The 22,913-nt window shown below is 46.8% G+C and overlaps 1 protein-coding gene across 1 annotated transcript in view; it reads right to left on the minus strand.

Annotated features, from left to right (window-relative positions):
- Positions 1 to 22,913, minus strand: part of tenm4 (teneurin transmembrane protein 4) — a 209,865-nt gene that overhangs the window by 30,621 nt on the left and 156,331 nt on the right. Inside the window, 6 exon segments of the mRNA XM_035385277.1 lie at positions 4,050 to 4,927; positions 11,680 to 11,834; positions 13,808 to 14,040; positions 18,908 to 19,157; positions 21,147 to 21,290; positions 22,191 to 22,458. Of these exon segments, the coding sequence (XP_035241168.1) occupies positions 4,050 to 4,927; positions 11,680 to 11,834; positions 13,808 to 14,040; positions 18,908 to 19,157; positions 21,147 to 21,290; positions 22,191 to 22,458 (1,928 nt within the window).

Below are 22,913 nucleotides of genomic sequence, written 5' to 3' on the forward strand. Positions count from 1 at the left end.
TCAGGGCAAGACAGCACTCGCACGGAGACACACAATTTCCCTCAAAGAAAAGGCAAAGGGCGATCTGCCTTTCTGCAGGTAAAAGAAAAGGGTATGCAAGCAGGGGAGGTGACCACGTCGCGTGATGTGGCTCTGAAAGAGAAGTGCCCTTTCCTTGATCACCCAGGTGGAATTATTCAGAATCTTCCCTGTTTGTCTGTGCTGAAAAAAAAAAAAAAAACCTGAGCGAGGGATTTGACATTTCCTTGACGGAGGATTTGAAAATGTTGGCTTAGCCTAGAATTAGTTTAATCTCCTGCTGCAATTGCAAAACTCAAGTGCTCACCAGTAACTGCCCGCCAAAATGCCGATTTCCATTAATAAACCTGAAAGCAGGAGCCATTTTGGTGGGCTATTTTCCTTGAATAGAGGGAAATGTTAACACAATCAATGGCAAAAGTGAGACCTTTTTTGCGGCAAAATCCCCCTGGGTAGGCACCGACAATTTCCACCAATCAGCACTGTACTGCCCGGGAAGTTCTTCAGGGAAGCAGACCGTCGGCATGACAACCTTTCACCACTCAACCATTGCCGAGCGACTTAAAGACGAAGCTGAAATAAACTGTGCCGTGGAGCCTGTCAAAGGAGAGCTGAAACTAGCGTCGCGCGCCAGCCTCATAGCTTCACAGCACAGTAACCCTGAGCAGGCCGACCCCATGATGCAAAACAAGCCCGTGCGGATTCTGGGGATCGGAATATGGTCAGTCACGTCCTCTCATCTCACCGAGGCCAGGCACCTAACTGTAGGCTGTGATTCAGGCCTCAACTCAATCGTTGCCTACATAAGAGTCTAATAAGCAGGAAACTAACATTACAAACTGCACGTCTCTTCCTAGGAGTCAAACTCCAGTCTTGGAGGACCACAGTGACTGAAGATTTAACTCCAGTCCTGGAGGGCCACAGTGTTTGCGGGTTTAACTCCAGTCCTGGAGGGCCGCAGTGTCTACAGGTTTAACTGCAGTCCTAGCGGGCCACAGCAGGTTTAACTCCAGTCCCGGAGGGCCACAGTGTCTGCAGGATTACCTCCTCCACACATCCTCCTGGCTCCGACTGCGCCTCCTGCCCTCTCCCTCCGTACCTCCTCCCCTGTCCCATGGCGGGCTCCAGCCAAGCCCAGTGTACAGAGGCAGAGACGATGGCTCCAGTCCACAGGCCTGAAAACCTTGCTGATGCTAATCCTGCAGATAACCCTGTACTGCTGCTAGGCCTGATTGGCTGAACAGACCCCCCCCAAAACCGCTCCACAGCACCTATGGGTCCCCCAAACCCTGGAACCTCGCCCCTCCCTTCAGGCCGGCCGTTTGCACTCCCACAGATTCCCATTAAGGAGGATTAACGTGACATTAGCCAGCGCTAATCGCAGACAAAACAGAGGGAAGGACACAGAAACAAAAAAAAAAACAACGACATTAAAAAGATTCCAGCAGCTCGTCGCGGAGGCTGCCATAGGGTTTAATCTCGGATGAAGGGGGACCGAAAAACAGATGTCATTGTTACTGCGGGCCTTCTGCGTTTTGTTCCACCGCAATTACTAAATTAAATTATGTCGATAGGCTAAACGCCTCGTGCAGGAATTAATTAATTTCGGGCTAAGTGTATGATAAAACAGCTGTCAGAGAGGAAACAGTGTTTCGCACTTTGCTGTGTGAGATTAATGCCGTCGCTGGCTCGTTTTCAACCTAAGGAAAATTATGTCTCTGACCCCTCAGGTGGCTGTGTGACCTTCAAAGCTAATTAAGCAAAAATAACAAAAAGACCTTTTATTGTGCTAAATTAAACATGAAGCAAGACGCATTGCTGCCTATGGGGAAAACGGAACGTCTGAAAGTCTAATTGCTGTGTAAATTATTCTAAATTAAAGCAATCCTAATATATATATATATATATATATATATATATATAATTTATGTATTTTTTTACACAATTGTCAGTGAATGTGCTTTTGTATTTCTGTAGTTGTGCAGGCTGGATTTCTTCAAGGGAGAGCAGCAATAACAGAATAATGTTTTACACCTCAGGTAATATGCATTCTGCTAGCATTCTTTTCAATTAGAGAACAGATTAAACAAACACAGAGGCACTATTTTCAACTGTGTAAATAAAAGCAGTCCTGGAGAATTGCTTCAAATGATAACAATAATAAAGTAATGCAATCAGCTGGAAATCGGTTTTTAGAGGACTGTTTTATTTTATTTTTTTAAAATAGAAACAGAATGTAACAGAGCCATTTTGGCAACATAAAATGCATTTCTCTTAGAGACAGTGATGCTAATTTGTGAGAGATTTTGCAGCTGAGTTTGCATCACTACACTACACTACCCACGGCATGGCCATTAACGAACACACCTCGGTTTACTGTACCTTACAAAACAGAGCCAGAGGATTTGAACGGTTACAATATGCGTGCCATTTTAAATACTCACCTAGCGTCCGTACCATGAAATATAATTAAGACAAACTCGTCTAGCCCACTTCTTTTTCAGCGTTTGGCAAGCAAAATCTTTCAGAAATGAACACAACGGAAAGGGAATCACCGCACGTGGACCCCTGATCTCCGCACAACATGCCTGCTGAAGTGAAACATCGGGTACTAAAGAAAAGTGATGTCAATTTGCAAAAGCACATTAGAGTCCCATTATCAGTTTAAAATACAAAGACCACACGACGGGAAGACACAATTAAATCCTGACTCTTCAAATGTGGCAGCATGTGTTTTTTTTTTCTGCGTCTCAGACGGCATGTTGCCTGAGCGTAGGTATTTTTTCAAATTCCAACAGGTACAGGATTGTGGTCTAATATAGACCCACCAGCTCTTTATTACACAGGTAATCCAATTTCAGCATTACTCAATACACTGGCAATTTGAACTCTGTTTGAACCGCAGCTAATGATAAATAACACAGCACTCACAATACGCAATGTGGAGCCTTTCCCACTACCTAAATGGCACTGCAAACAAATTAATTCTGTTTGTACGCCATTATGCAATGAAATTATTCTGTCCGTAAGCCATTATGTAATAAAGTAATCTGAGCTGTATAATCAGATAATCTATTTTTTCATTATACTAGCAAGTACACTATCTTTTACCTACACTTAAAGGGAAGATCATTTTAAGAAACATAAATTCACAGATGCCTTAAAGAGAGCTTGGCTATTCATGACAGCTTCCAAATGGCAAACACCCTCTCATTATTTACATAATACAAATGAAGAGAGGGAAATTAGGGCAGGGATGATGTAAACAGACAAGCTCTTTCCTCTCACACTGGCTGCTTTAAAACACTCCTTGGTGTTGAATAACACTGATTGCAGGTTACCCTCAGTCACAGTCACTTCCTGCTCTCAGTCACAGCCACTTCAAGCCCTAGTCATGGTCACTTCCTGCCTGCACTTACAGTGACTTCTTGTCCTCAGACAGTCACTTCCTGTCCTGTCGCAGTCACTTCCTGCCCTCAGTCACAGTCATTTCCTGCCCTTTCGCAGTCACTTCCAGCCTTCAGACACAACCAATACCATTCTCAGTCACATTCATTACCTGCCCACAGTCCACATAATGCACTGTTGTGTCTCCAATCAAGAGAGGCCATCCTACCCGCTTCAGTCATCAATCCACCAGTAAGGCAGAGCAGCTATTCAAAATCAGGTCCATCAGGTTTCGATCCCCAAGGTTGGCTCTAAAATATTCACAGACCCGGGATATCCCGGGACAGCAAGACGACAGCCTGGAAGCATTCATGTTGGACATCACAGCATGTGAACAGCCCTTCCGTTTTATCTACAGCAATCAGTGAGGACTTCACACGAAACACGAAATGTTTGGACAGCAAAAGTCTGCAGATGGCTAAGAACGGGACCTAGGCCTATTTCTGGTAAACCACCGATTTTAAAACATCCCTACAACTCAGAAGTCAAAACGGAAACATCAACATTCTGATAGGGCAAAACCCCCTTTATAACTCTAATTGAAGGAGAGCGGGATGATTAGAAAATGGAAGAATTTCACTTACTCATAGAATGTTGTCCATCCGTCCTCATTACTCTTGGTCGCCAGCAGTCCCGAGCTTCCGTGGTACGTCATCATGGCGAGCTCTTGACCCTGCCTGGCCACGATTTTCAGGGCGTTGTTGGTCCCTATGGTCAGCCAGAACGTCTGACCGTCGGGGACAACCAGCAAGAGTGGCATTCCGGTGGTGTCCCTCCGGATGCTGACCACGTTGCGGTTCTTATCGGTGATGGAACTCAGATCCCCCTCCCCGGTGTAGGTGATGTTGTACAGGTAGTCCCCCGTGGTCAGGCTCTGGGTGTAGATGTGGCTGCCGTTGGAGTCGAAGAGGTAGAGCTCATCGTCGATGGGGGAGGAGACTTCGTAGAGGTTGAGCGGGCTGAGGTAGGGTCGGTTCTGCCGCACGTAGCGGATTCGGATGTTCCCCAGGTCGGCGATGAAGAGCTCGCCGTCGGGCGAAACGGCCAGCGAGGACGGAGCGTAGAGCTTGGCGTCCTTGGCGTAGCCCTCGTCCCCGGAGTAGCAGTCGCAGTTGGCGTCGTTCTTGCAGTCGCAGCCGCTCGGGGCGCCCGCCACCAGGGAGATCTCGCCGGACGTGGACACCTGCCTCACGCGGTTCACCTTCTTCTCGTCGGACTCGGCGATGTACAGGACCCCGGTGTGGGACACCGCCAGCGCAGTGGCCGACTCCAGGGTGGCGTGCAGGGCCACCTTGCCCAGCAGGAAGTGGTCGATGCCAGGCACCTGGCAGTGCATGGGGCGTCCCGCCACGATTCGCACTTGGTGGTTCTCGGAGATCTGGAGCACTACGTTGTTGTCCAGCACGTACAGGGAGTTGTCCAAGGGGCTCACCGCCAGGTCCGTTGGCCACTCCAGCCGAACCTGAAAGGGAAAGAATTGCACCACTGTTATTTTCAATTTATCTTCATTTGACCAGGTGGGACAACTGAGAACTATTTTCTACAGTGATGACTTGGGGAATCAAAGTCGGTGAGAAATACAAGGGACACTGCAGCCAATCAGATGTAGGGGATGATTAGATGGCTAGAAATAGAGAACTAGCTTTCAGGGAATTTGACCAGGACACCAAGGTTAATACCCCTTTTCTTTCAAAAATTGCTGTGGGATATCAGTGTCCACAGTGAGCCAGCACCTGGGTTTAACATCTTATACAGTGCAGTGGGGCACTGGATTTGTAGTTGATTCAGAGACAAGAGCACCCCCTACTGACCCAACCACAATTCTAGCAACAACCCAGTTTTCCCCAAAAGTTCTCTGATGCATTTATTATGCAAGCTTCTGAAGTTTGATATTTGAAAGGTACAGGGTGGTATGACTCCTGAGCTAGTTATAAACTTAGTTTCAAAGCACCACAAAGACTTTTTTTAAATAACCATTTTCTCTCAATTTGGAACGCCCATTTTGTGTTAGTGATCATTTCTGTAACCTCTGTCAGCTTGAAAGAGCGCAGACAAGCATTTTCTCTCCCCTGAAATATGTCAGGGGAGTTGCTTAATTTCACTCCGCCAGCTAAACCCACAACAGGCACTGAGTTCGGGGAGGACCCTTCAAGCCCAGCTTGTGCAGGCAGACTGCAGGAACCCAACTGACCAGTGGGGGCACTGTTGCACAACGAGACGGATGGAAATACTACAGCCAATTTTGTGTTGGTATGGGGACAGACTCTGAAACAGTGCTTTAACAGGACAGCCCACGAGCGTCAGGCTTGTTAATTCACAGAAACATTTTCGCATTGGAGAAACGTGCGGCCGGAGGACGAGAGAATCCCGCGGGACTTCGTTATTGCTGAAAGGCACCGCAATGTTCATTAAAGGCTGTCTAAAGGAAAGCCTGAGCAAGCGATTTCAGACCCTCGTGCGAAATGGTTTGCTATTGACGAACTGACCATCTGATTAAAAAAAAAAAAAAAAAAAAAAAAAGGAACAAAGCCGTTCGCACTTAGCGCCGCCATTGTTCAACAGAGACGCGCGACGCGAGTGCACAGGGGCGCGGTGAATACGGCAGGGACGTGGGATGGCACAGCAAACGGGGGAAACACGTCAAATAATCTGATTATCCCGCTACAGCGCACCGCCATTGATCACAGCCAGTGTGCTCAGCTAAACACTTGTGCATCTGTCAGCAGATGCAGAGCAGGGGTGTTCTTTCTGTCTTTCCGGGTAATTCTTTTCCTAATGGAAAAAGACAACGGGAGACCAAGTCCTTGAAAAGAAAATAGAGCACCTTTAGTCAGACCAAAGTGCTACCTGCCTCCAGCCTCCAAAATTATGACTTATTGTTCGGCAAATAATGCAGCCGCCGTTTAACCAGCAGCAATTATTGGCTGAAAAAAACAAAAAACAAAAAAAAAAAACTAAAAAAAAAAACGGAGAAGCTGCTCTGCACTCCACCGAACTCTCAGCGCCTTGCTCTTCTGAGGGGCAAACGAATGGAGCGTCTGATTTTAATAGCGCTCCTGGAGTAAAGACAAGAGACTGTGATTAAAATCTAGTGTTCATTTACTGGAATAAAACGGCAAATGAACAAAAAAAAAAAAAAGGGGACACGTGACTCACGACGGTGCATGAAAGCACGTTCCACATTGATTTGGGTATTTTTAAGCTGCAAATATCCATTTCTTCTTACTTTTGGGAAATCTGCAGGAGGGATAAAGTTACTCTGCAATTATTCCAGCTGATCAAGTCCACCTAGTGCCTGACAGATACAGCGACCCTTCGCAACCCAATTTAATTGGAAAGAAATCCATAATGTATTACATTACAAACGGATTTATTAAAAAAAAAACATAATAATTACTGTGGAGTAATTTCTAATTATAAGCTTCGAATAATGATGAGCTAAAACGCAGATCCATATTCAATTTCATTGCTCGTTTACAGAGGCATAACATTTTAGCTACAGACACCGTCAACGCAAAAACACAACTTAAGAGCAAAATGTAGCGATCGTAGAAATATATCCAGAATTAATCGTCTCGGCACACGATGTTGTCTGCTTCCAGTCGGGCTGGTACTCCGAGACAAATGTGTGACCTTTACAGAGGTATACTGGAAGGCTGAAATATCTATCAGTGAGTGTTATTCCGGCTTGGAGCAGGTATCGGCCAGCTGGTGACAGTTAAACAGTGCATCAGCAACAAATAAATTAAAAACAACAACAACAAAATAAAAAACTTTAAATTGCTGACTTTTACAGTAAATCCCCCCCAGGGAAATAGCCTCTGACAAATACCACTTTATGGAAAAAACGGCATGGTTTAGCTTCTTAAATTAAATTCCAGTTCACAGGCAGGACTAATCCTGCAGGCCAGAACATCTAAAGTGATTCTCCCTGAAATGCAGCCAGAACACTTTAAGACACAAGGGGAATTCAAACCGAATGTACAGTTCATCTACAACAATGTATAGATTTAATAAATTAGGAAAGTGCTTATGTAGCAAAGGAAAAAAAAGGCTACTATCTTATTGATTTCGATTGTTTGATATTGTACCATTGCTTGTTTGGTACTTTGTTAAATTGAGTGATAATTGCCGTAAAAAAATTTTTTTTTTTTAATTCTCGTGTAATCGTACTTGAACTTGCTCCATGCTCAGCACTTACATCAATTAATGTGTCATAAATCACTCTGGAAAAGGGACCCTTCCAAAGAAAAAAAAAAATCAATAAAAGCATCCGTCAGACAGACTGTAATCAAATGTCTCTTTGCGAGACGTAGGCCAGTCTCATCTGTCATCACGCAGCTGAAAGTGAGAGAGGAACGCGTGTCGAGGGTGTGATGGGGGAAAAGTAAGCTGTTGTCTGATCTGGACTCCACCGATATTCAGATCTTTATTTATGTCATTTAATTTTGTCTTTGCCCCCAGGTTTTCCCCAAGCCACAATAGGTGCTAGTTCTTATCCTATTCACATTTGAGGATTTACCACACGTCTGGAGATTGTCCTGTCATATATATATATATTGGCCGGCCGTATAATCGACACTAACCTCGGGCTGTATCTGTGGCAAGATGCGCTTTGGTGCCTTGCAGTGTACAGACAGACAGTGGATATGTCTGGCCTTTTCAACAAGGAGAGGAAAAAAAAAAACCGAATGAGAATGCATTTACTTTGGGAATGAGGGGGGGAATTTTCAATTTCTTAAAACCCATTCCTTGTCAGCCGCGGTGGTTAAATATTTTATGACTGGCAGCGTAGAGCGGCTCGGGGGAGCAGCTGTGAGAGGTTTGTACTCGCTGCCGCAAAAGAGGAGGGGATATTTCCCCAGACGGCATCCACCCCGCGCCCCCACCCCTGCTTGATACCCGATAATGCCCCACCCCCCACACCCCCACACGACCAGCCCTTCTGCTACCCGACCAAACCCCCCCCCCCCCCCGCACCTCCACCCCGGCTGCTCCCCGATCACGCCCTCCCCCCTTGCCTCACCCCCACGTGCCTAACTCTTCTGTGACCCGTTTATGCCCCCCCATCCCCACCACCCCCCTCCACCCTGCACACCCACAGCACTGCTGTCCGATCATGCCCCCCCCCAACTGACCCAGTCAAGAGAACCACCTGAGTGACAAAGAACTTCCAATTGCAAATAAAAGGGAAGGAATAAAAAAAAAAAATTTTATAGATAAACTCGTTCAAGCTTTCCACACGTTAAACTGCCATTCAGCTATGTTTTTAAAAAATTATTATTAATTTGGCCATTATTAATTTGACATTTACCCTGGGAAATAATCCAGACCTGCTGTAATTCGGAGAAGATATCGCAGACGATATGCTGTCGATGGAACGATGAAGACCTTGTAAACTCCACAGGGTTAAAAAGCGTTTAACAGCATTTTGTTTCCAGGCATGTTCTTTTCGCAGTGAGCTGAGTATCTCACAAGGAAATGAAGAAGAAAACCCCCATTGCTAAGAATGGATATGAATTACTGTAAATCCTCTCTCTCTCTCTGCATATATGTGTATTTATATATATTTCTTTAACAAATATTCTTCAGCATAACACTACATTAACAACCTTCCTCAATGAGGTTTACCAGTAACCCAAAACCACATGCCGAACTGAAGCCAGAAGCCTGATGCAGACTGGATGATGACACTTCAAAACTCAAAACAAACCAACAGGAGCAAAACTCACACGAATCTCATGTTACGCTGCGCAACTGATTAATTTATGAAAATAAAAAATAAAAAAAGCATTTTTAACAAGCCCAGAGCTGGGAGATAACGAAGAAAGGCAGCTAATAAAATGAGTGCAGGGCTAAAACAAGGCTGATGAGGCTCTAAGAAGGAAAGAGGAGTGCTCTCCAGTAAGTTATTTTAAAAAGGAAGCAGGAATAAGTAAGAGGGTGCTGTGTTTGCAGAGGGAGCGGTGTACAGAGGGTGAATGCGTAATGGTGGTCTTTTCCCCCTGCTGTTTCCACAGCCTCTCTGGCCGTCGGTGAGATTTGTCAGATTCGTGGGGCTGTTGAGCCAAAATTTCATAGGCGCAGTTTGGGGAGGCGGCCGTTGTGGGGGGAATGGGAGTGCGAGTGCGGCTGCGTGTCTGGAGGGGGTGGGGTTCAGGTGTCCTGAGGGAAACAGAAAGGCTGGGTAGAGGGGGGTGGGGGTGTGGTTGCGTGTCTGGAGGGGGTGAGGTTCAGGTGTCCTGAGGGAAACAGAAAGGCTGGGTAGAGGGGGGTGGGGGTGCGGTTGCGTGTCTGGTGGGGGTGAGGTTCAGGTGTCCTGAGGGAAACAGAAAGGCTGGGTAGAGGGGGGTGGGGGTGTGGTTGCGTGTCTGGTGGGGGTGAGGTTCAGGTATCCTGAGGGAGACTGAAAGGCTGGGAGAGAGGGGGTGGGGGGGGGGGTTGGGCCAGGTGCAGGTCTTCCATCCTCTCCTTCGTTCAGCCATATCTTTTCTCCAAAAATAAAAACTCTATTGGCAGCTGGGGCCTCCGCTGGACCCACTTGCCACGAGCCACAAATAACCTTGTCCAGCTCGGATCCTGCACACGGACGAGGAGATGGAGGAGGGAGGGAGAGAGAGAGAGAGAGAGAGAGAGAGAGAGAGAGAGAGAGAGAGAGGGGAGAGGCAGCGGGGAATTGGAGTGCAGCGAGCACTGACTGCACAGCCTGAACACAGCGATCAGCGTCAACACCTCAACACCACAGCAGCAGCACCCATAAACCCACACTGCCTCAACACCCACACACACAGGGAACGCCCCTCCGCCATACGTCCAGTTGGGCTAATCTGAATTTCTTTTTTCACATACGTTTATACATCAACAGATTCTGTGTCAGTTATGAGAAGGCCGGAAAGGAAGATGGAAAACGACATGCACTCCCATTTTGCAGTAATAACAATGTCTTCAGTTCTGAAGTCTGTGCTGATAGTGATACATTGCACCACAATAACAACTTCCTCCTTCTCCCTTGTCAACTATGATATAAAAATCATAGATATTTCAGGTAACTGAAATAACTTGAAACCATCTCACTCCACGAGAATAAAATATTGTAACACTTTCTATTCAGATACATTATAATATACAACCAGCATCACCAGCGGCAACAAAAACATAAACACATCCCAGAAAGGCAATCTACCACGGAATTATTTCACTAAATATGACCTCATATCATTACATATGTGGCCTGTGTAATGCACACCGGTTTAAATGTGGTTTAATCATGAATGAATGAATGAATGAGTAGTGTGGGATTAAGTTATCCAGACTATAATGAAGCTTCAAAGTCATCATAACGTGAAGTCACTTGCTGACACACTAACAAATGAAACCATTCACAAACAACAAAACTGTCATTTTCTCGAGGACAGAATAGGTCATTAGCTTTAAACACCACTTGAAAGTAAGTGGTTCTGAGAAAATATGAAACATAATGGCACCGTACAGACTAGAATAGAATAGAATAGACTAGACTAGAATAGAATAGAATAGAATAGAATAGAATAGAATAGAATAGAATAGAATACAATACAATAGGACTTAATTGCCCTCGGCGGACTGGGAATCATCCACAGGTAAGAAGGATCAGAGAATACTGAAAGCAGAAGGATTCGTTTCAAAGACACCAGGCTCAGAAAGACTGCATGACTACTTTGTGTGGGTGTTAGATGGCCTCCGGCCTCAGGGGGGGCGATGGTGAGCCATGTACCTCCTTTACATCCTGCAGCCGTGGGCTGGCAGCTGCAGGACAGGAGGAGGGGAAACTGCTCAGACAAGAAGAATGAAAGGAGCTGGAGAGAAAAACAGGACCAGTGATTTGACCGCAATACTGATGTGATCTTTCCCGATTAGTCACTGAATACTGATTTTCAGACCTTAATTATCTCAACCAGAGGTAGGAGACTTGAGCACATCACACACACACACACACACCCACTCACACACACACACACACACACACACACCAGCCTTGGTCATTTGTGGAAGCTGAAAGGAAGAACATATGTTCTGTAATACAGCCAAACACAGAGGTCTGAAAATCAGTGTTTCCCAATTCATCAGGATAAATCACATCCTTGCTGAAGCACATCTGCTGTATTGGAAACAATGATGGGGTGGGGGCGGGGCAGAATGGTGAGGAGGGGGGGGGGGGGTGGCAGGGGGCGGTACCTGGGAGATGTCCATCACAGAGTCACAGCTGAGGGGCCGGGCCGAGGTCAGGTCGTTGGACCCCAGGAGCGTGGAGATGATCCCGTTCTGGTCAATCCGGCGGATCATTGGGCCGTCCACGAAATAGATCAGCCCGAACTTGTCGACGGTGATGCCTGCGGCACAAAAGCATGCAGGTCGTTAAAACTCCTGCAGCTCAGCTTCTGCTGTCACAAAGGCTCATGGGGAAAAAACAAAAAAACGGGCTGCCAGTTTCGACACAAGCCTGATATACGAACAAATATTAATCATATGAGAGCACACACAGTACACAGCGCAAATCCCAAACCACCATTAATCAAAGGGAAGCTAGCACCGCAATGCAAGTGGTCACAGATTCTAGATTTAGCATGCTATTGATTCAGTACATATTTTCAATTAGCGCCACCGCGGAGATGAGCGCATTCGGTCGAGAGGGAACCGCGGCAACGACGAGGAGGGCTTTGAGAACGCACGTTTACGTCCTGAGAACGCAAGCCGATTAAGCCTCTATGAACGCGCGTGCCAGCGGCTGTGTGGTGCTTCAGTGACCTTTTCCTTCTCTCTCTCTCTCTCTCTCTCTTTCTCTCTCTCTCTCTCTCTCCCTCTCTCTGAAAACATGAATCACCTCGCCCCTCTGTGGGGCCCGCGACAGAGGTGAGATACGACGACCATGATGAATGCGTCGCACTCCATCCGCGCCAAAGGAACCCAGAGCAAACGCTAGCGGAAAAGACGCTCCGTTTCAGTAACCAGGAGCGCTTTGGGCTGGGGTGGAGAAGCCTCACTACCCCCCCCCATCCCCACCGCCCCCCGCCCCCCCCCCCCCCCCAAGTTTGGGAACCCCATGAGCCTGACGATCGGTCCGCGAGCGAGCCGGAGAGGAGAAAATATCATTACGAGTCAGAAAATTGAAGCGCATTGATCCGACCTCCGAGAGACGTCTTTTCGCCGCGCTCCCCGCCGACCGCGCGTCAGAAATCATTCGTCAGGAGCCGACAAAGGAGCGGGCGGACAGAACAGTTAGCCATCAGCGGAGATCCGCCGCTCCTTTCTGAACAGGTACGATATTGCTTCTGCGTCGCGCCTGCCAGTCAACGCGCCGGGCCTTTCACTGAACGGACGCGGCGAAAAAAAAAACAGGATTAATTTTTTATGGGTTTCAGAAGAAAGCGGGGGGATGACGACACAAAACCCTTTCTTCCTTCCCGCCAAAAAACGCCTGATTGCATATTCCCTCTTTATAACACCTGCTTATTTTCAGAGGCGCTGCTGAATGTACTCACGACAGTTTGGAAATTGCACCCCACAAAGACCCCCCAACTGCAAACCCCATCCTGAAAGAAGACTGAAAATTCGCAAGCTTTTATCTGTACTTGTCTAACACACTATACTAACAAATATCATCAGAACATATTCTTGCCAGGTAAAAATCCAGAAGCACATCATCTCCATCTCCAAATTATCATATTTTCATTATAAAATGTCTGCATTTCCCACAGTCCTCAAATAAAGACTTGATGAGCAGGGAAGGACTGAAGCTTCAAGAACATAATTCAGGGTGGAGCTACCATATTCTGTCAATCACATACTGTACTTCTGGACCAATCAAGTTTCTCTGCTCTCCATAGCAGATAACTTGCAATTCATTCAAACCAGTGAGTCACTGAAAGAATGAAGAATCTATAAAGAAAGGATTCAAATTGTAGTGACAGAACACTGGTTTTATTATCACTGTGTTTTGTATGCACCTCGGGTGCGTTAATTTTGACGTCACTGCCATTTGGTACACACCTCCAGGGGTGTTACTGTCACGTCACTGTTTCGTACGCACCTCCAGGGGTGTTAGTAACACGTCACTGTTTCGTACGCACCTCCAGGGGTGTTACTGTCACGTCACTGTTTCGTACACACCTCCAGGGGTGTTACTGTCACGTCACTGTTTCGTACGCATCTCCAGGGGTGTTACTGTCACGTCACTGTTTCGTACACACCTCCAGGGGTGTTACTGTCACGTCACTGTTTCGTACACACCTCCAGAGGCGTTACTGTCACATCACTTTGTTTCATGCTCACCGCAGGGGGTGTAATTTTGACTTTTGGTACGCACCTCGTGGGTTGGTGAGGGCGGCCTCCACCGCCTTCCCGCCGTCCCCACAGCGAGTCTCGTCGAAGGGCAGGCACTGGTCCCCCGTTCCCGCCACCAGGTCCAGGTTCTTGGCCACGTCCTTCACCACGTTCAGGGACTTCACCTTGAACACCTTCCTGCTGCTGGTGTCCGACAGGTAGAGGGTGCCCGACACCGGACACGTGGACAGGTAGTACTTGTGTGCCGGGCTGTTGCTGAACACACAAGCGGGTTGAAAAAAAATCAACAAGTCAGTCAAGCCCGGAACAAAAAGCAGCTTCTCAAGCTTGGCTCAGACCTCTTCATTTTAATGCAGTTTCAGCAGAAAGGCATTACGGGGGACCGGGCTTGTAAAATAGAGGGTTGCAGGTTTGGTTCCCAGACTGGGCACTGCCACTTTACCCTTGAGCTTTACACAAGTGCTTAACCTGAGTTGTTTCAGTGTGCAGTAAATTCAGCTGTGTAAATAAATACTGTGTAAAACTGTTGCTGTGGTTAAGGTCAAACTGCAAAATGACTACAAGTAGCGACACACGGCAATCGCTTTAATGAGCAATACACACAGCACGCACAAAAAATGTGAACCGAAAATTTCTATTTATTAGCTTTCAAACGTATACCTCCCATTATCTCAGATTAAGACAAGTATAGCTTTTCCCATATCACTGTATTTCTTCAACACATGTTAGTTCCTGGTTCTTTACCACCTTTCAAACCCATTCACAGTTATACTTTCAAAATGTAACTGTAACATTATCTGCAGCCAGGTAAACTCATTTATTGTTTACAGGACATAAAACACAGGACCTCCAATAAAAGGAAAGAAGAATGTGCTGTCAAACGGATGGTCTGGATGGCGTTTCTGAATCCGAAACACCGTCCAAATGCGACTCCTTAGGAGTAGCGCTGCATGCTCATAAAGGTATGTGCACGTAGCTTAGCTGCGCTGAAGCTTCCCCAGGGCATTATACGAACATTTTTTTCTGCATAGAGCCGCGACTGCGCTGACACACCTAAACACATTAAGCAGAGCAGGCCAGCAAACGACCCCATTAAAGCACGGCCCAGTCCTGACACAGCGATCGGTCATTCGAGCACAGGGGGCGAGGGAAACGCGAGAGCGTGCCGGACGTGCACAGTCGCCCTCCACGAAGGAAGCAGCGACCTGCCGAAGCGCTCCAGTCAGGAAGGGGGCTCCTGACAACACACCTGCCTAAAAAAAAACTGCTATATGCCACAAGGAAGAGAAAAATATATAATAATAATAATAATAATAATAATAATAATTATTATTATTATTTTAAAAAACAATAATAATAATAATAATAATAATAATAATATTTTCTCACCCACCCGGAAAAAAATGAGAATGTGCCATCAGGTATTCCAGCTGTCCGACTGCTTTGTTCTACATCCAGATTAGATCAAATTATATATACAATAATGTATGACATCTACATTGAAAAAAACATAGAAGCGTATTTTTGGCATAGCGACACGTGAGGTTGCGTTGTGAAAGGCTCTTGTCGGCAGCCATCGTTCGTCTCCCCAGACGCCTTCAAACCCTCTCAGTCTCAATCAGCGGAGAGTCAGGTTCAGGCTGCTTGAACCCGAAACGCCTTTGAAGGAGGTGCGTTATACTCAGGTCTCTAACCTCTAGTTTCCACATCTCTCAAACAGCCCGAGCTGTCAGACACTTCCTGGTTCGGCCTTAAAATGGCGGGTAGCTGTCGCCTTGGACGGGACTTTGGCCGGGGGAGCTCGAGACCCACTTCGGCGTCGTCCTGAACAGAGCAGATGACCATTATCACATAACCTGGCAAGAAAAAGGCATCGCCAATGCCAGCCGAATAAAAACCGGAGACTTCCGCTTATCTGTCAGGCTCGTCTGACAGTCTCAGCTCCTGGGCGTCAAACCTCATATCCTGAGGAAACTGTAGGACAGGAACAGAGAGGGCTACCGCAGGCTTTTTTAAAGTCTTTATTTTGACTGACAAACTGACCTTTTGACCTTATCTAGATGTATAAAAAAATAAAAAATAAAACGCACACGACAAATACAATCGGTTTCTCAGCGTCCCATCAAAATTTGAGGTGTCACCACCTGCGTACACAAGCATTGCTTTAAAAAAAAAAAGAAAAAAAAAGGCCGGAACATAGCTCGGCTGTCATATTGACAATGTTCTCATTTTCCAAAAGAGGGTGGGAGCAGAGCACCCCTTCCCGGAACATTCCGGAATGTTCCAACTTTTCCTTCCCTCTGTTGTGCTCTCTCTTTTCACATGTAATCAGATGGTGCATTATCTCTTCCCCACACTGACAGAGAGCCCTGCACGCCCTCTACCAACCCCAGAGCCCCCCTCCCCACACCCCACCCGTTCTCCTCTTCCCCACACCCTGAAAAAGGAACTAACTGACCTTCAGCCACACACACACCATCTATATTCTCTGCACTGACAACATATGGCTTGTGGAGGATAATTGAATGTAGTTGCATGCTGGTGCAGAGACAGAAAAAACGGACTTTTCTGAGACACAGAAGCTCAGTGGGTTGGGGGGTAGGGGGGGAGAGGTGAAAATGGGGGAGGGGGGAAGAGGTGAGAATGGGAGGGGGGTCCTAGTAGGACATTAGTCCCCCCCCTCCCATTGCCAGGTCAGTTTGAAATGCCAAAAATGCATTTGCTGCTCAAAAAGCCAATACCGCATTTGCAGTCCGCACACCACTCAAAAAACCCAAGCCCTCCAGAAGACCCCTCACTTTCAGAGAGCACGAGAGAGAGAGACAGAGAGAGAAAGAGAGAGAGTCATATCTTAATCCAATTTACATTCATCTAAAAGGAAATCCTTTCTTTAAAAAATTTTCCTCCTTCAGAATCCCTAGCTGGACTGAAAACACATCCGTGCTTTTGTGGCTCAGTGGTATAAACCAACACCAACTCTCGGTCCTGGGTACTAGAACAGAGAACAGAACTAGAACGCACGGTCTGCTAGGGGCTCGACTCGAGAGGCTTCAGGAACATCTGAACGCTGATTGGCTGATTTCATCCCTGGTTCTCTGAATCCTTTGACTGTATCATCTTGCTGTAAGAATCATGCGCCCTTCTTGTTCACAGAAAAAAAAAAAAAATCAATCAAAAACTCCACAACAATCAGTGACCCAGCAGGTAATCCATACTCTGTGTACTCTCATGTGGGTCTTCTGCTTTAATCAGTGATGTGGCAGTTCCGTGTAGCGGCATGACTTTCAGGGCTATCACTGTCAGGATTATTTTTCATTTGTTACTTATATATTTACCTCTCTTTTACCAGGAATAATCCCCATTGAGACAAGACAACAGCACAAAAAGTTTCCCATAAAAAAAACAACACGACACTACAATTTACTTTCCACACTTCCATACCTGGATTTACTCTGTGCCAAAGAGAACACAAAGACAAACTTCAAGTTCATTTGGCACTTATTCCTGTCACTTTGTATTTCCACAGACATATATTTTACAACCTGCCCATTCTGACCTGCTTATGTTTAAGGTCATTTTATTATTTTTTTTGCTATTTTACAAGCCTGCCCTCGATAGCATTTGGACATCTGTTCTTTCATTACTGAGAAGGTTAGGTTCACTTTCTGAAGCGCCACACAAGCTACAAACAATTTTAGAACAAAGGTGAAAGTGATTATCCTCTTTAAAACTACACCATTCACAGATGGTGCTCAGGTTAAGATCTGAAACAAGGCGCTGTTTCCCAAATCCTCAATGACATTTTTTTTCCTCTTTTGGCATTTAAAAATCTACACACTCTCTCTCATACACACAAGCACACACCTACGTACGCGCACACACACGCACACACACACACACACACGCACACACACACGCACACACACACGCACACACACACGCACACACACACGCACACACACACACACCACACACTCAAACCCATTTCCTACTGTTCCCTGTGGTTGTGTACCACAGCATCTCCAGGCTGTGCTTGCATTACTCAAACTCCCCAGCCACAGCGAGCGGCCCGGCCCAGCTCTACCCACCTGCACGGCCTGCGGTCATGTGACTCCAGATTAAGGAGAGTTACCTTGACACTGAGGGGAGCCATCACTTAACACCACCAAAGAGATGCGATCGCTCCCGTGGTCTTACCTATGCCTGAAATCTTTGTTTCTGACAGCGCAAGCCAAAAGGAAGCGGCAGACAGGAAAGAAGAGAGACAGGAATGTTAGTAATCAGAAAGATAAATAAAGCAGGAGAGAGAGAGAGATGTCACAATCAGAAAAGATAAGTAAAGCAGGAGAGAGAGAGAGAGAGAGATGTCAGCAATCAGAAAAGATAAGTAAAGCAGGAGAGAGAGAGAGAGAGAGAGAGATGTCAGCAATCAGAAATGATAAGTAAAGCAGGAGAGAGAGATGTTAGTAATCAGAAAAGACAAGTAAAGCAGGAGAGAGAGATGTTAGCAATCAGACAAGAGAAGTAAAGCAGGAGAGAGAGATGTTAGCAATCAGAAAAGAGAAGTAAAGCGGGAGAGAGAGATGTTAGCAATCAGGAAAGACAAGTAAAGCAGGAGAGAAAGAGAGATGTCAGCAATCAGAAAAGATAAGTAAAGCAGGAGAGAGAGATATGTAAGCAATCAGGAAAGATAAGTCAAGCAGGAGAGAGAGAGAGAGATGTTAGCAATCAGTGAGAATAAATGAACAGGTGTGATCTTAATTTACTCTCTAGAGAAAATTAAGGCTATTTACAGTCACGCATTCAGTGGAATTTTTCATACTGATATTTTTTTCTCCCTTACACAAATACACTCCAAGCCTATTCTCAGCTCCAGCACATGATTACTTGGTGATGAAACTGACCAGTGGAGATACAGTAGAAAATAAGACACTGTAATGACCAGACAATGAGAGACTGGATCAAACAGAATTATCAACCCCCTCAGTCAGTTTTCAAGCAGTACACAGTTGGACACTGTTTGTTTTAAAATAACCTCAGTTTTGAATGACGACACCACCCGGGCCACGCCCCCCTCCTTTTTAACCCAAACACAGGGCCCTCCCCCCGTGGGCGGGGTTACCTGAGCTCCAGGACGCTGGTGACGTTGCCCGTGGTGAAGATGCGGCGCACGTAGTTGAAGTCGCCCACGTACAGGCTGCCGTCAGAGCCGCAGGCCAGCGCCACGGGCGCCAGCAGCTTGTTGCCGTCGGCGAGGCCGTTGCAGCTGGGGCAGGAGATGCTGCGTCGCCGACCGTTGCCCATGACGCTGCCGATGATTGGCGGCTGCTGGGAGATGAAGACGTTCTCCCCGTTTCCCTTGTGCAGTATCCCTGCGGAGGGACGCAAAAGCAAGTTCACCCGGGGTCAGCCTGGGGTCAGCCTAGGGTCAGGCCAAGGTCAGGCTGGGCTCAGGCCAGGGTCAGCCTGAGGTCAGGCCAGGGTCAGCCTGAGGTCAGGTCAGGGTCAGTCTGAGGTCAGGCCAGGGATAAGCTGGGGTCAGCCTGGGGTCAGCTTATAACCGCTGCCAGCGCCAGAGACTCATGTTAATGCCTTCAAATGTCAAATGCCACTCATGGTAACACAAATGTTAATTGCTGCAGCATCCATCTTGGTCACACACTTTCAGAGGACTAACTGGACATTTTGGCTTCAACAGCTGAAAGGGACAGGACTATATATTGTTATAAATATTTGAAATATTTGAGTATCTGGGCAAGACTGCAGAATCTGGATCACCCTGCACTTTCACCGCACGACTCGTTAAGTCGACTTAAACATCATCAGCTTCTCACAATGACAAGCTATGCGGACTGATGATGCTCACAGGAGCTCAATAAAAGCGTAACTGTTAGCGCCAACTCGCTCAATGAACTCGCTCAATACTTTTTTCTGGCGCGACCGCTAAGTTGCCCGCTAGCCGGCGTGAGACGCGACACCTCCAGTGTCCAAACTAACGGCAAAGATCATCGAGCTGCAGCCTTTCTTTTTTTCTCCCTTTTTTCCAGCCTTTCTTTCTTTCCTTTCCGTTACTCCTCTTCGACTTCAGGGCATCCTTCTCGCTGTCCAAGGAAGCAGAGAGAGATGATTCAAACGGCAGCAGATTTTTCTGGATCTGAAGCGCGACGCCGCTGCTCCTCCCAGCGATGCGGCGTCCGGGGAAGGAAAAGCGGCCGCTCGGGTTTCTCCAGCCACGCCCATCACGTGGCCACGCCCCTCACGCCCGCGCTTCCTGCGTGCAGTCACGCCTCATTTCCTGCAGTAAGGCCCTCCTGACAAGCGCTGGCTCAGCGCTAGCACTCCGCGAGCGACACAGCGGCGGCGGCTTCGGCTTCAACCGTCCGCTCCGCCACTCAGAACCAATTCACCAGAAATAGGAAAATGGGCCTGTTTGTGCCCATCAGAGCCAATGGCAGAAAACTCGGATTCCACAAAATAAATAACAGCGTGTTCTGGCCAGAAAATGGCAGAGAGCCATTACAGGGAGGACAGTTACTGAAGCAGCTCGCATTCCCCGCACCCCTGGTGAAGCCACTTTACCTCAAACAAGTTTCACTAGTGCGCCAACTGACTTTCATCAGGAAAATCTGTCAATCCGACATACATCTTACTTAGGAACATCAGTTGTTTTGCTCTTTAAGAGGAAAGCAAACATACACATAGAAAATGACCTTTTGGAAGGTCTGAAAGACACATTCTACACCACACAGACAGCCTGGATGCTTATATAACAAGTGTCAAAGGATTTAGTAAGGCTTTCTATGACTGGTCTTTTATCATTCATAAGCACTACATAGCACCTGCACAAGCACTATACAGCCATTCATAAATACTTCTGTCTATAACCACAAAATTAAAGCAAGGCGTGTGTAAGGGGGTGATTTTCCCATGGCATACCGGTGACAAAGACCATGCCTATCCACAGGCACTGACATAAGCATTTATGAACGACTGTGTCATGCTTTTGAAGAAATTAGCCGTTATGAAGCTCTTACGAAGGACCATTCACAGTGTTATGAGATATTTTCCTAGATTAGGAAATGAGTATGCAGTGTCAGTATGTGCAGTACGGTACTCAGCCTGTACAACATTAATGTTCATGTTAATGGGAATCTGAAATATAATTCCATTTCAATTCAACTTAAATCAAATAAATGAACTGAAGAATCCTCATAAAAAATTATGGACATTTTTACAATTAATAAAATTAATTTTAGCTGAAATGGTTTTAATAGTTTTAGCGAAATTGAGCCCTACTTTCCTGCCAAGGGGAACCTGCTGAGTAAAAGGAGGCAAAGCGTCGGGCCGCTCGGAGGACTGACCGCTCTGGATGTTCAGGGCGTGGTGTTTATCCAGGGACCAGCCCCCCAGGTGTGACGCGCTGCTCTCGTAGCCCTGCAGGACGGCCGTCCGCTTCTCCCACAGAATGAGGTCGGGACACGACTCGTACTCGTACCCCACCGAAACTGCAGAGGGGAAAACACGGCGCTCCGTCAACCAGTTTCAGACCAAACCGCCAGAGCTGAAGGGACGAAGACTCTCAGCCATTTTGGTTCTTTTTTTCATTTTAAATTCGACCCTATTTTCTCTCAGTTTGGTCAGCCCAATTGCATCCGTGCTCATCACTGAGGTTTCCTCTGTCAGTTTGGGAGAGCCCGAACAAACACGCTCTCTAAATCTCTCTAAAATAGGATGTGAACACGCAGCTTGTGCAGGCAGACTGTAGGTGCTTAACTGACCAGCAGGGGGCACTGGTGCAGAAATAGAAAAGGACACCCACTGACTGAAGGCCCACACATACCAGATTTAAAAGCAGGCTGTGGGGCTCAACCACACACGAGCACAGTACTTTAAAAGATGAGCCCAGCAGCCCCTCATTTGGTCAAAACTATCATTTTGGGGCTGAGTGGCTCATCTTGTTACGGCACTATGGATGGGTCCTACAGTCTGGTAACTGTTAAGGCTCTGTTCCAGTGCACGGATGGGCCCCACGGTCTAGCAGAGTCATTTAAACTGGCTCTAGCCTCACAACGGAATGGGAATTAGCTGGGATGACCTCTCATTGCACACTAAAAACCCCCTGCTGGTCAATTAGGTACCCGCAAGTTCATTGATTGAGCTTCACATGAAGCATCTGCCTCCAACTGATGTTGGCGCGACTTGCAAACTGCGATAAGATGTGGCAGCTGACATCACATGCTGTGGAGGATCGCATGTTTATCTATCCTACACTCTCCCGAGTCTATGACAGAGGCTGTGGTGCGCGTTGGAGCACGAGCGTGACCGGGTACTCCGAACGGGGGCGAGCAGGGGGGTAAAAGGCACAAAGATAAAATAATAAAAACTATCCATCCACCCCTTCTCACCAAAAGCTTCGCACAGCCCGTAGACCTTCTGGCTGTACACGTCCGTCTTGTCCCACAGGAAGTGGTGCGAGAGGTTGGGGATGGCGGCGAACCACTTCCTGAAGAGGCGTCCCTCTACCGCCACCATCAGATGCACCTTCATCAGGTTGAAGGGGATGGTGGCGTGAGTGAGGGTGATCTGCAGGACCGACTTGTAGCCCGGGGTGCGGCTGCTCAGGTAACTCAGCCGAACGTCTGTCCCCGGGATAGGGATCTCCTCCTGCAGAGTCTGGGGATGGGGACGGGGCATGACACAGCAAAGCCAATCATACACGACTTCCTTACCAGAATGTCCACTGATTTGCATCATGGGAATTGTATTCTTCTATTTATAAATAACTAGTGCGAGAACTAAACTACTCAGAACTGAACCCAATTATTTTGTAATTATTTTGTAATATTTTGTAATTATTGTGTTTGTACTTATTTTCTACATACTTAATAAAAATGTGTAAAATGTCTAGTCTACGACCAGCAGGGATTCCCATAATGCTTTTATCAGCAGTGTAATTACTTAGCTTGAATTAATTATAATTTATTATTGGAGCAAACACTGTAGGACACCCTATTGTGTTTCCTAGTGCTATTATATTCTCTCTTCCATCATTTCTGTCAGTTCTGGCAAAACCACCTGGCCGGCTCTTATGGATCTTGGCATGACTGACCCAAACAGCAAATGACAAA

This window comes from Anguilla anguilla, chromosome 12 (genome assembly GCF_013347855.1).
Source record: "Anguilla anguilla isolate fAngAng1 chromosome 12, fAngAng1.pri, whole genome shotgun sequence".
Taxonomy (NCBI): Eukaryota; Metazoa; Chordata; class Actinopteri; order Anguilliformes; family Anguillidae; genus Anguilla; species Anguilla anguilla.